Source organism: Hetaerina americana, unplaced genomic scaffold (genome assembly GCF_022747635.1).
Source record: "Hetaerina americana unplaced genomic scaffold, ioHetAmer1.1.p SCAF_4, whole genome shotgun sequence".
Taxonomy (NCBI): domain Eukaryota; kingdom Metazoa; phylum Arthropoda; class Insecta; order Odonata; family Calopterygidae; genus Hetaerina; species Hetaerina americana.
The window spans coordinates 30,257,691-30,271,564 of NW_027286985.1; the positions used below are offsets into that span (position 1 = coordinate 30,257,691).

Here is a 13,874-nt window from a genome sequence, read left to right on the forward strand (position 1 = left end):
AAGAAGATTTGTTCGCCATGTGGCGGGTTTTCGTGTTTGAATGCGTATACAGATATACACCCACATACATATAGCATGATTTATAGTATATACTTAATTTTACTTGTAGGTTGTATAAGATTAAACTAAAATAACAGAACTAACATAAAATATCAAACTGATACATGAGAAATAACTCTTAGCATATTAAAATAATGAATTGTAACTGATAATTCGATTACGAAAGCATTTAATCTCTAATCAAAACGTGGACATGTTTTAAATTATAATAAAGAAAGAAGTAAGTGTAATTAAAGAGGGGCTTATTCTAGGGGAGGGGATAGTCGGATGACAGGTAATGTTTTCTTAGGTGACGCAAAGAAGTGTATCGTTGATCTGTTGTATACTCGTTGTGCCGCAAAAGTATTATTTAAGTAGTAAAACACATATAATATTAATTGAGCAACATTTGTTAATTTTGCAATGATCGCCCAGTTTTGCCTGCAAGAACGCTCGAGTTTTCCAAATGTTTGCCTTGCAGATTAATGTTAAAATCGAATTATGCATCCCTCACCTTGATTCCTTCCGAAGGTTCTCTAAATCCTCCTATCCGTGTCCACAGATGGCTCACCACGGCATCGACGCTTTAGACATGCTGGTGGATCCGATCTCTTCTGCCGCCGCGGCAGCGGCTGCCGCTGCCGCAGCAGCCGCGGCCGCCGCGCTTTCTCCTCCCCTCGATGCCTCCGGAGGCGGCGGCGGTGGAGGCGGGGGCGGCAACAACGGCGCGGCCACCCCCACGTCCCAGTCGGCCACGCCAACGACGACCGCGGCCAACGGTGGCACACCCTCCTCCAACTCCTCCTCCTCGTCATCCTCCTCGTCCTCCACTTCCTCCTCCACGGCCGTGCAACTCCACACCCCGCCACCGCAGCCCCCACAGTCCGCCTCCGCGTACATGAGCCCCATGATGGGGGGCGGAGGGGCGGGCGGAGGCGGACAGCAGCTCCACCAGCAGCAGCAACAGCACCAGCAACACAACCAACAGCAGCAGGGGCAACAGGGTCAGGGGGGGCAGCACCACCTGGTCAACACGGGGAGCAACATGAGCCCCTTGCAGGGGAGCCACGCGGCGCACCACGGGGCCGGTGGCGGCGGACACCCGTCGCACCACCCGCACCATCCCCACCACCCACACCTCTCTCCGCCACCCAACCACCCCCACCACCACGCCCACCACCCGCCGCCACCCCCGCCCCACCACCCTTTCTCTCACCACCACGCCCACCACCACCTGGGTCAGGGGGGGCCGCCGCCCCACCCACACCACCATGCCCCTCCGCCGCCTCACCAGGGTCCCCCGCCGCCCCACCCTCACCAGGGCCCTCCGCCCCCACACCCCTCCCACCCGTCTCCCTCGGCCCCCCTACCCATGATGCCCCACCACCACCACCCGCACCATCACCCACACCCGCACCACCACCACCCCCACCACCACCACGCCGTCCACCACCACGCCCATCACCCACACGACTCGGACACGGACCCGAGGGAGCTGGAGGCCTTCGCGGAGCGATTCAAGCAGAGGAGGATAAAGGTAGGCATGGGAGGGGGGAGGTAATTCCAATATATGCACTTTGAATTACGAGGGTCATCCGGAAAGTAGTACCCGTTCGTGAAATAAAGACACAAAAGTAAATATTAACAAACATAAAAAATTTTATTTGAAAGAGGATACTTTAAACTACTTCTCAACATAATCTCCAAGCAAATTAAGGCATTTGTCATAACGTGTGACAAGTTTCTGTATTCCTGCTGCATAGTCCTTCGCCGCCAGCTCATTGAGATACGCGAGGGACCCATCTTGCACAAATTTTTGCATAATGCAGATGGTGTTTAACAATTTCATGAACAATTGTTCGAGAAACATTGGGAAAATGCTCACAGATGTCATCAATTGTGACGCGCCGATCGTTCCTCACGAATTCGTCAACTGAGCTCACCAGTTGGTCTGTAATGACAGACGGTCTCTCCGAACGCTCATCGTCGTGTGTGTTCCCCCTCCCCATGTTGAAGTTGCGACACCACCGCCGAACAGACGACTCGTCCATTACATTGTCTCCATACACCTCCTTTAATTGGCGATGAATATCACATGGGCGAACGTTTCTTGCATTGAGGAATTTAATCACTGCCCTCACTTCACAACTGGCGGCGTTCTCAATTTTTTTAAACATTGTAAACAATCACAGAAACAACACAGGCAATGCTAGCGTCACGCAACTTGGCTCAGAGAAGGCAGACAAGCCACTGAAGCTATCTGACCTCGTCCAGCGGCTACTCGCGTCGTCAGCACTTCATGCGGCACGAACGGGTACTACTTTCCGGATGACCCTCGTAAGTATTTCCTGTACTTGAATGTTAGATCCGTAGGGAAATCCATGTCTTTATCAAAGAACCGTTTGTCTGAAGATAACTGCGCTACGTTAAGTGTCAACGATTTCCTCACTATTCCTTATGTTAACTATCTGATTTTAAAATCGATGAAATATTTTTGTTTGTCACTGTTCTCCTTTCGTTTACAAGTTTGGATATTCGATGCGGATAAGGAAACTTGGGCCTCATAAGTGTCCAACTTTTTAAGTCAAATATACGTGGATATTCGAACCTATGTTTTAGTCAATTCAAAGGGATACTGATTTTTTCTGCGCAGGCCGCATACGATACGGTAATACGAATTAACCAGTTAATCAAATAGTTTCATGGAATAATGAGTCCCCTAGACCATAAGAAATGACATTCCTTGAAAAAATCCCGACCATGGAGAAGTACTTTTGGGATATCATTGCCTAAATTTTAGTTACAATGATCATTCGTGAATAGTAGTTAATTAAATAACGATTATGAACAACCAATTTCCATTGAAAAACCCTTACGCATATTAAACCACTCGTTGTGTATTGTAAGCAGAATAACTCCTTTTATAATTAAAATGTGTACGATTCATGTGTCATATTTAACTCACCGAACGAAACAATTATACCTGAATTTGCGAGGCATGGCTTCATACTTTTAGCCTTTATTAAAACTTAACTCAAACGATCGGAGCTTATATAAATGATCCCTAGCTGAATGCTTAAAAAAATATTATCTTATCCCTGATACATTTTTACTATATAGAAACCTTTTGCATATATATATATATACATTTATGTAAACATTAATATATACATTAATATATGCAAATGCAAATCTTACAAAATCAGTCTGACAAGTCGTGTTTCATTATTAAAATTTATAGACACACGTATCTTTAATTCATAATAGAATAATATAATGAGCATTTAATAATGCAGGAATAACAATATAGGAAATTTAAATATTTGACAATATTTTGTACAAAATTTCATAAATTTGTGTGCCGTATTGATACAACTGGTACACCAAACTTTCCATATGTGTTAGCTCATCTTATATTTTTCAAATTATCTTTAAACTTAATATTTTTATCCATCATTAATCATAATTCAATACTAGAAGAATAAATTCAACAGTATTCATGAAATGCAGAATTATGTAGTGTACATTATATTCTTGTAATAGTTTAGTACACACATACGAAAACCATTGGTCATGCATTGGAGCAGAAATGTTTCCGAACTTAAATTAAAGAAATCAAGAAATAATATTCTTTTATCAGAAAAACGGGTGTATAAAGATAATACAACAAATTTATTAATCATTTTATAATTTTTGTAATAATATTCAGGTTTTAAACCAATGTGTTAGTAATTAAAAGTGCATTAAGAAATCAAATGTATCTAATGCAATCATCTTGTTTCTCCTCTTACAGCTCGGGGTGACGCAAGCAGATGTAGGAAAAGCCCTGGCAAACCTCAAACTCCCCGGCGTCGGTGCATTGTCACAGTCCACTATTTGCAGATTCGAATCGCTAACATTGTCCCACAACAACATGATCGCATTGAGACCAATACTTCAGGTACTTAAATGTCCTCTCTCTACAGTTGTTTTCTTCTAGTTTTGAAAATATAAATTACTTAGTCATCTAACTTTCAGTTAAGCATGAATTTTTAATAAAATAAATAAATTTAAGCCCTACTTGTAGTATCTTTTAACCTAAATGTAATGTGTCTATGATAACCTTTTGAGTAAAATTTCAAAAAAACAAGAACGAAGTCATTCAAGTGAAAAAGTAACTGATATGCAGCAGCAAAGTTCCTAGTATCAAATTGTATTTTGGAAAAGTAAATTTTGTCAATATTTTTTAATTGAAAATTTAACTGCGAAAATTGTTAAATGCAAATAAAATGTATACAAAACTATGGCATGATTAGAAAATAAATAGCGCTTATATTAACAATGAAAAAATAGTGGCACTTTTTCTCGGATATTTATTTAAACGGCAACCGGTTTAGATGTTCTGCATCACCTTCAGGTTAAAACTACAGTCATGTGCCGACTTATATACCTATGTGACTGTGAAACACTTAAGATGTCCCTCGTCTCCTTTATTGCCCCACCCCTACGCGGTGTGTGCCACGTGTACTCGTGCCGTTTCCTGCTACAGATATGGTGCACCGAAATGACTTTAAAATTGCCGAAGTGGAATCCTGACCTCTTTTTTGTGAAATGCCTTTACCGTTGTATTTATCCTCTGTCAACTTTTCCCCTATCTTTCCTTCTTCCTTTCAAGACCAACTCCCTTCCTTCTTCCTACCGAGTATCCCCTTTCCTTCCCGGTTAAAATAGATGTATAAGTCGGCACATGACTGCAGTTTTCACCTGAATAAGATGTACGATAGTTCATCAAAATCAGTCGTGGTTTAAATAAATATCTAGACAAAAAGTGCCACTATCCATTCATCATCATGTTTTAATCCACCACGTAACGCCTCGAGAACTATGCAACTCCTATGTAAATCATAAATTTATTTGGTCACACCCTAGTAAATACTTTGTACATTTTTATACCCGAGTAAAAAAGATTTGTTTTCCATAGAGAAATAAAATCTTTTTAATTTTTAAGCACCTTTTCCTTGTAAATTTGTAATAGTCCGCGAGATAATAGGTTTATCTCATGTGAAAGATCTGATACTATGCGGTCTGCCTCTAGATGTCTTCAGCATAGTAGAAAATGCGAGTGTTCTCTCTTTAGTGGGTGGATAAAGTAGGACTGCTTGACTGATACTATGACCCTGCCTTCTCGTTCAATTGCGCTATTTATGTAGGATTATTAATAGTTTGTCTTCTTCAACATTTGATCTATGCTATACGTTAGCTGGGCCAAAGTGTTAAAAATAACAGTTTTATGCCAATTAATGCATGATGCTACGATGCCACTCTAAGGCTTGATCCATTTGGTTTACATGTATTTTGAGCCGATAGCATGCGCGGAGAGCTAAGAATTAGTGTATGAAGTATCCTGGACACTGTAATCATGTTTTCTTCCCGGAGATTATTCAATACCGAAGTAGAGACTTTTTTATCCACCACAAAAGCATAACACGGTTATATCAACAAACCAATTTCTTTCAATTTAAAAAAACTTAATCCAGTAGAGTAACAAAATTAAAACACCCTATTGCTACATAAAAGCAAAGATTGTGTAAAAAAGGTCAAGCGTGTGTGTAGCATGGATTTTCGTTTAAAATTTATTTTATGATATGAAGCTGATATGTATTTCGAAAAACAGTTTAATAAAACTCTATGAATAAAAAAGGTTTGTTGACAGTGCAATATTTTTAAACACCATCAACAAGAAGATTGATTAAAGATTTAGGTGAAGAATGTTCCTAAAATCTCACAGACACTATTTAAGGAATTGAACAATGACCTATATATCGATGAGAACTGATGATGTAAAGCATTAAGAAATTACTAATTAGAACTTTGTAATTTTGCCTCTGGACACACAAATACGTACACAGGGAACACTAAACATTTAATATATCACTCACCTGAAGAAATGATTTCCGTAATTTTTCAACACGTCAGGGAGTGTAACACGTGAGTGTAAACTTGAGTTCATTCTTTAAAATGTTTAATGAAAAAAATGCCATCAAACAGTAAATTGGTAAGGTATTATTAGTGATACTTTATATCTAGAGCATGATAAAGTTTTTTATTTTAAGCGATAGACTTCACATTACTGTAATTTCAGTGCTATTTTCTTTGATTATCTTTGGAACAGATGAAGGACGCTGACCTTCCAGGGTTGGCCTACTTCCGCTGAATTAGTTTGCTACTACATAACTTTTTTAAAGTGTGACTTTAATATTATTTTCTAAAAACTCCATCTAATAAAGGCCAATATAACAATAGTTACGTTGCTCATGAAAGGTACGTAATTCCTGTTGATATAACTGTCAAGCATTAGATAGGAATCCATTTTTATTCCTGGGTAGTCCGAAAATTTTGATTAAAAAACTGAATACTTCACTGCTATCCTTCGCTTTCTGTGCTCATGTTTGAAATATTGGGACATACGTGATTCAGATGACCAGTTAGAAAAACAAAATTGCTGTAGCATAGCGATAAAAGGTGCGAATTTATAGCAGAATTTGAAAATAAATTTGTTAAACACCATGGCATCAGGATCGAATGATTACTGGATTGAAACACATATCCAAAGTTCATTCTGCGTTTGATTACTAGATTAGTCAATTAAAATTAATGGTGCGTGTAAAACTTTATCCGAAGAGGGTCTTGAAGCGTGTTTAGAATGACATTTCTTTAAGGAACCATGCGGTAACTATAGACTTTGAGAGCAGAATATATAGTAAGACAGCAAAAGGGCGTCGGCGGAGTGTAGTCATTGGAAAGAGGCTGTAAGGGAAGATAGGGGACCCAGGCGTCTAATGGGGGCGAAAACAGCTGTTGAAGTGTTCTCAGCTTCCACTCTCAACCTAATTGACAGTAGACCCCATCAACTGATGGGTCAACTCGCTAGAGATTCCCAAATTTCCTATCACAAAAGTTACCACTTTCTCAATCAGTATCTCGACCGTGGAAAGTGGCGCATTTCCACAGAAAGTTGGTTTGTTTTTCCCTGCCTTATCAAGAATAATGCTTAGTAAACACCCTATAAAATTGTGGATAGTTACGAATAAGTTTAATTGCAATGCAACAATTTCAGAGTGTAAAAATCATTCGCCTTGACTGGGATACTGTTGCGGCATCTCCCGCAGTTTCCTTGGAAAGTTTAATTACATCGGCATTATAATTATTAAAAAATTTAAGAATAAACATTAATAGCCGCCAGATAAACGGTTGTAAGAGCCAATTAAATTGTAAAATCGTAATTTTAATTTTTCTAAAAGTTTAAACCACTATAATCAACCCGAATGTGGGTGGCTTTTATAGATTAGAGTAAATCTCGCCCCATACTGTGGCATGTGCAATCCCTATAGAGCGGCTTCCTTCCCTGTGTTTATTGCAGTTTCCCAGTATTTGATACCCGGAATGTCACACAGATGTGGTGAAGCTCTGTGTTCTAGTCTCAAGGAAAAAAGGTCGTAAAAGGCAAGCGTAGAGAAAGGAAAACATTAAACCATCTCAAAAATGCTCTGATCATTTATACATGTAGGTGTATTTTTTTAATTCAGGACATCGTCAATAATCGATTCTATCACCGAGCTTTACTAGGACGACTGATATCACACACTCACGTAAATTATGTGCGACACGATATGACATTATATGTGAATACGAACTCGGGAACGCTAGGAATAGGTACTTGCGATCCTAATCGTGTGTAAAAATAACAATTTTAATATCTCATAACGAAGCATTCTAGCGAACAGTGATTAGAATATGGGCGTCCCAATTAACACAGATACTCTATAAAATGTATATTTAAGTTTCATAATTCTTTCCTGCTATTTAGATCAAGTATAATTACTCTCAGCTAGTTGAACAAATGTGAGGGATTATCTTACGTTCCTGGGAAAAATAATTGTTTTTTTAAAGATGCATTTTCAATTCATAAGTACAATCAGTCCATTATGTAATCGTCTCATCTCACTTGCTAGCGACAGGTCTGGTTCATTCCGGATGAAATTATGCTTGTTACGTTAACAAGCACATTCTCAAAAATAATTTTTTCCTTGCTATGGCAGGACCTGGTAGCATGGTCCATATTTAAGTGATCATCATCGTCATAATTTTTTTCCTCTCGTTCGCTTCCCGCAGGCGTGGTTGGAGGAGGCGGAGGCTGAGGCGCGCGACCGGAGACGGGACCCGGACGCACCATCCTCGGGCGTCGGCGTTCTCCCACCCGGGGGTGACCGTAAGCGCAAGCGGACGTCGATCGCGGCGCCGGAGAAGCGCTCCCTGGAGGCGTACTTTGCGGTACAACCGAGGCCCTCGGGAGAGAAGATCGCGGCCATCGCCGAAAAGCTCGACCTCAAGAAGAACGTCGTGAGGGTGTGGTTCTGCAACCAGAGGCAAAAGCAGAAGAGGATGAAGTTCGCGGCGCAACACTGACAATCGCTCCACGCCATGCACTCCGCAGCCGCCGCTGCGGCGGCCGCCCAGCACCAGATGCAGCAGCACCACCAGATGCAGCAGCAGATGCAGCAGCAGCTGCAGCAGCAGGCCCAGCTCATCTCCGCGCACCAGGCCCGCAGGGACGTGGTCGGGATGCCCATCGGAGGCGGTGGGGGAGGAGGTGGTGGCGGAGGGGGAAGCGGCGGTGGGGGAGGGGGATGCGTCGTCATGGGCGAGGGGAGCGGAGGGGGCGGCGAGGGGGTCGGGGGCGGGGGTGGGGGCGGAGGAGGGGGCGGGAACCCGGGGGGCGTGGTGATGGGCGAGGTGGGTGGGATGTCCGAGTACGCCAACGCGCCGCTCTTCCCAGTGGCGCTGTCGTCGGCGTACTGCGTCTGAAGCGCCCTCGACGAGTCGTTTTCGAAAATCCCGCGCGCGACCCAACCCACCCCACCAAAACAAACTTAAATCTCCACCCGCCTCCTTCCCCTCGCCCACCCACGTGCCGCGGGGAAAAAGGAGTGTTGAAAACATACCCGGTACACACACACCTAACCCAAAAACCTGCCTGAATCCCACATCTCCCGCGTGGATTGCAAACTCTTGCCAAAAATAATAAACTGCACCGTTGGAGGACTGAACCAATCCTCTCCGAAGAATATGACCGAACCGTAAAAACCTGTGCGAATAAACGTACGATAAAAGTTGAAGAAACTGAAGTGGGAAGGGCACCGAGGTGAATAACATTAAGGGAACAAGCAATAGGGAGGGTTTTTTTTTACACGACCATATATTTCGGGATGATGCGTCGTGGTCGCCAAGCCAAAGATATGTGTATAGTAGTTATATATAAATATATATAAAGCGGAATCGCTGGTGTGTTTCATGTGCGTGTGAGTGTGAAATGTGAAACAAAAAAATGTGGTTTTTCTACCCATGAAATGGCTCCAAAACGAAGGTTTTTTTCGCCACCGAGGGAAAAGAAAAGTCACCTGACGATGGCATTGCTGTACTACAACGGTTGTTTCAGTGAGCAAACAATAACTCCACAGTAAAAGTATTCCACATGTACCTACTTGAGAGGAATGGCTCAGCCGGAGAGATCTTACGGGCGAGCATCTTTCATTTGAATGCTCTCCGTGATGATCTCTTTCTTTGGTGGGCGTTGGTCGAAGCGAAAAGGAACATTTTCTCTGAAATGGCACGCTTTATTTCGACAATGAGCACACTCCGCTGATGGAGACCCTATGGTACAATGCTGCAAGAAAGACGCAATCTGGTTTCCAGAAATCTGAATGATGGACCCGTGAAAGCCAAGTAGCGGATAGTTTGTGAAAATTGAAGAATAATAATTATACTCTAATGTACATAAGATGATTTACCCGAAGACAGTATTCCTAGTTACAAATTGTTATTCAATTCGTAACGAAGCATTAATGTTCGAAAAGGAAAGTTTATAGCTCATTTAATGAGGAGAAATGGAATCACACATTATTTAATGCCGAAATTGTAAAATTGGAAAACAATAATGTCTACCATTCAGTTTTTAAAATATCAGGAACAATGGCTATCCAAATTACAAAATTTTAATGTAACCATTAACAAAATGAGTTCAAGAATAAGCGCAGGCATTCCTCCATTTATTTGGCATCAGTCGAGCAAAATGGTGAAAACGTAAATGTTGTCAGTAATTGATTTAAAACAAAAAAAATCAATCTGAATTGGACGATTATCGGATATTCGGCCCCATATATATGTAACCATGACGACTTCTAAACAATGCCTTCACAGCGGTTGACCGTCATTTGGAGATAAAAAAGGAAGTAAATACATAATTATATTCTCTCCTATGGTCTCCGCGAGTCTCCTTTCATAGCAATAAATATATTTCCGAATCGTGCCCGAAGGAGAGATTTTTTATTAAATAAATGCTTTACTTTTTTCGAATTGGGAAATGGCGGAGAGATGAACCGCTTGTCAAAGTAGATGTTAGCATATGCCACACAAATACTTTTTTAAAATAAAAATCTGGCGTTTGTAATATCTGTTTTAGGTGAACAACCATAATCTCTTTTGCAATTTAATTTACTTTAAATTACTCCGCAGTGTGAGTAGCCTGATGTTAAGCCGAGGAAATTTAAATTAAAATATTTCAATCAAAATTCACTTTGAAAACGCTGAGGTGGAAATGATTACATTGCCCATAGGCATACGGAAGCATGCAATAACATCAAAAAAATAGTTGTTACACAAATACCGCAGGGTTTCCGGTGTTAACAATATATTCTAAAAGCTTGAGAATACCTAACTGGCAATTGTGACATCGGTTACAAGAGTAAATATGACAAAAGCAGTAAATAATCCCGATTGTTTCTCCCGATAGAAAAAAACAACAGCATTAATTTATTAACTTCCATTTCTTTAATCGTATTTATGAGACCAGTTTTATAGAAATTGTTTCCCTTAAGTTTGTATTACATTGTACGCTCCAAACAGTGATTACGTAACTAACTGAGAATCAATAATGTTATAGAAAAATGCAAATGAATTTTAGTATTTTTGTACGAAAGGTGATGCCTTTTCCTAAATTGTTTGTGCTTAGTGTTAGTAGTGTTTGAAGTGAATTCACATCAATACAATAGCTTTTTTCGAATCTCGCGAATACACGCGTTATACTCGAGTCATTTAGAAACAGAAAAATCCCTCACCAAAAAGATATATAATTAAATCTTTTGACAGTAACGCCTGAAAAGACAGAATTCCTTTGAATGCGACAGGTGAGCTAACATGAGTACATTAGTACTGTCAAAAATGTTTCAATGATGGAGTAAGTTCATGACCGAATAAGATGAATTCTCAAGGGTACTTGAGCAATAGAAATGCTGCTTTTTCATTAGGTGACTCATGGTTAGGCCTCAACGTTCTATCGAAACAATTGTGAAGGTCACAGATTATAATGCATGCAACAAATAAGGGCAAAAACATTTAAAATGAAATGGCAAGTCTCTGCCGATCAGCGTTGCCAATAAAATCATTCCCCTTATCGTTTTTATGTGAAATTTGTTTCAGTCGCGCTTTCGATCTCATCATTTAATTGATTTGTTCTTCATTATTTTAACAAATCCTACCTAATTCATGCACCTGACACCTTGTCCTGCTCTAATACCACATAAGGTATACCGGTATTTTTCTTAAATTTAATGTTTGGTATTTTTTTGTTGTGTGTGCCACGCAAGAAAAACGCTTTAAATCCTCAACAACATTTTCAGTTCAACAGAAATTTCAAAAAATAATGCTTTGAAAATATCAATAGGTGAACAACAAAACCCACATACACTAATTGTAGAATCCATTTTCTTTTTTTCCAGTGAATTGAAGTGTACGCAGGTTTTTTTTTTAATTTTGTTTAAATTTTAAGGTTATTGCTGATGATAGTTTTAATGCCATTGTTAAGATAAAACAAATTAATGCCTAATAAAATTTTGGTACTGTTATGAATAAAATGTCATCAACAAACGTTGATCTTAACCGCAAGTTATACAGAAAATAAACCAATAATTATAAATAGAGGGACTTAATCCGTGTAAAAGGACATCACCACAGGGTAAATGAGCCATATCATCCCAAATATACTGTAGTTGAACCCCAATTTGTATAATAAAGAGATTGTCAGTTGTAAAATAACTGTGATACGTGGTTGCTGTGCACTAGCTGAGAGGAACAGATTTTTTTTCGCACAGAAAAAGAACTTCCTTATCAGCCTACCACACTTCCTCTTCTTTATTGCGCAACTCTTGACAGTCACCCACACACTCCAAGACGTCTTTCAATTTACGACGGCCGAAGGAACCCATTCAGCACCAAATGTAGAAAAAGCCCTATCAGACCCACATCCTCTACGGCTGCAACTTGATGACTATCAATATCGTGAGGATTTAGGATACAGCTCTGCTTAGCGGTCTTCTATTAGAGGAACATAATGACCGTTTTTGATGTAGAGATTCCTTCATAAACGCATGTCCTTGTAGACTCAATTGCAGGTTTAATCCATACTCCGCAAACAAAATATAAAGAACTCATGGAGTAAATTATAGGTTGACATCTTACTTTTTTTATGCATTTCCGCAGCTTCGGAAGACAAGAAGTAAATTTCACTAAAATGTGAAATAATTCCCACAAAACAATATTTTTCTAGAGGAACCGCAATATATTAAGATCAAATTCACCTAACTCCTATGCCGATTGGCAACTTGTCGCGAATGGCAAGTATTCTGATGTGGTTTTATGTCTGATTGATGCTGGCACATTAGTTTTCCTCTAAACTTGAGTCTCCAATAGTTTATTACTTGAGCGTAGATAAATGGCAAATGACATTATCAATTCACTTTTAATCCCGAGAAGTAATTATGAAAGCAGTATTTCTGAAGAATATTTTATCCCATAACTACAGAAGCAATTATCGGTTTAAATGCAAAGACATTGATGCTAATAGTGAATTAATGCTTCACGGTCTTTTTCTCATAAATCTATATTTTATATCTCACCCCTAAAAAGTTACTGGTTGAAGCTTCTCTTTCTCTAAAATCATTTTGAAGAAGAATGCATCAATTTTTCTAGACTTGGCGTTTCTGAGAGTTTCACATTCCAAATGACTGAAAGCTATATTCCTCAAAAGTTCCGAAGCGAAAACCTCTCAAAAAAATAAAAACCCTATTTATCTGCTTCTTAAATGAGTACTTTGAAATACATTATTAGGCATTGGTAGTAAAGATAGGGAAAATTAATGTATAATTGAAATCATTTGCAGAAAAGAATAAAAATCCTTTTGAATTTGTGCAAAATATGCGTTTCACTAACCCCGTTTAAAGCAATAATTTTGCATATTTTTTAAAATTAGATCTAATGCAAAAACATTCTTATTTTTTTAGCCTTTACCTGGCATTATTTAACGAGAATATCACAATGAGGAAGTTACAAACACCCAAGGCCGAGAAAGCTGATTTTTAAACCCTTTTGCCCTTTACATGATTTCTCTGGCACTTCGGCGTTAAACCTAAAGATGAAGATAAACTTAAATAGTCTGAGATGGAGGTAGATTAGTCGGTAAAAGGGAAACTAGAGAAAAGGTAATAATTTGGAGTCTTAGAACTTTGCGATATTGAACGCAAAATAATTAACGTAAGAAAAGAATAATAACAATATGCAATATTTGGCAAGACATTTCGGTTAAAAGAATGACTTTTTAAGGGGCTGAATGGGAATTTATTTCATTAGGATTTTACTGCAATTAAAAATAAACTTTCATTAAAATTAAAATAACTAATATATTAATGAAGGCAGTAGAATTGTGCAGGAGGACGTAAAGCTTTATTTAATTTGAAACGCTTGAG

At 39.5% G+C, this 13,874-nt stretch overlaps 1 protein-coding gene across 1 annotated transcript; it reads left to right on the plus strand.

Moving 5' to 3' along the window:
- The first annotated feature begins 937 nt into the window (after window positions 1-937).
- LOC139692145 (brain-specific homeobox/POU domain protein 3-like) lies at window positions 938-8,484 on the plus strand. Its single transcript, XM_071590202.1, has 3 exons — window positions 938-1,576; window positions 3,833-3,979; window positions 8,191-8,484. Exons 1-3 carry the CDS (start codon window positions 938-940, stop codon window positions 8,482-8,484), a joined length of 1,080 nt encoding a protein of 359 aa, XP_071446303.1.
- Window positions 8,485-13,874: the final 5,390 nt, after the last annotated feature.

Bases quoted from the DNA above. Each gene is read 5' to 3' on its own strand.
- LOC139692145 (XM_071590202.1), top strand. From the start codon at position 938: ATGAGCCCCATGATGGGGGGCGGAGGGGCGGGCGGAGGCGGACAGCAG. The intron at 1,577-3,832 runs GTAGGCATGGGA...CTCCTCTTACAG, and splicing joins TCAAGCAGAGGAGGATAAAG to CTCGGGGTGACGCAAGCAGA. The intron at 3,980-8,190 runs GTACTTAAATGT...CGCTTCCCGCAG, and splicing joins CATTGAGACCAATACTTCAG to GCGTGGTTGGAGGAGGCGGA.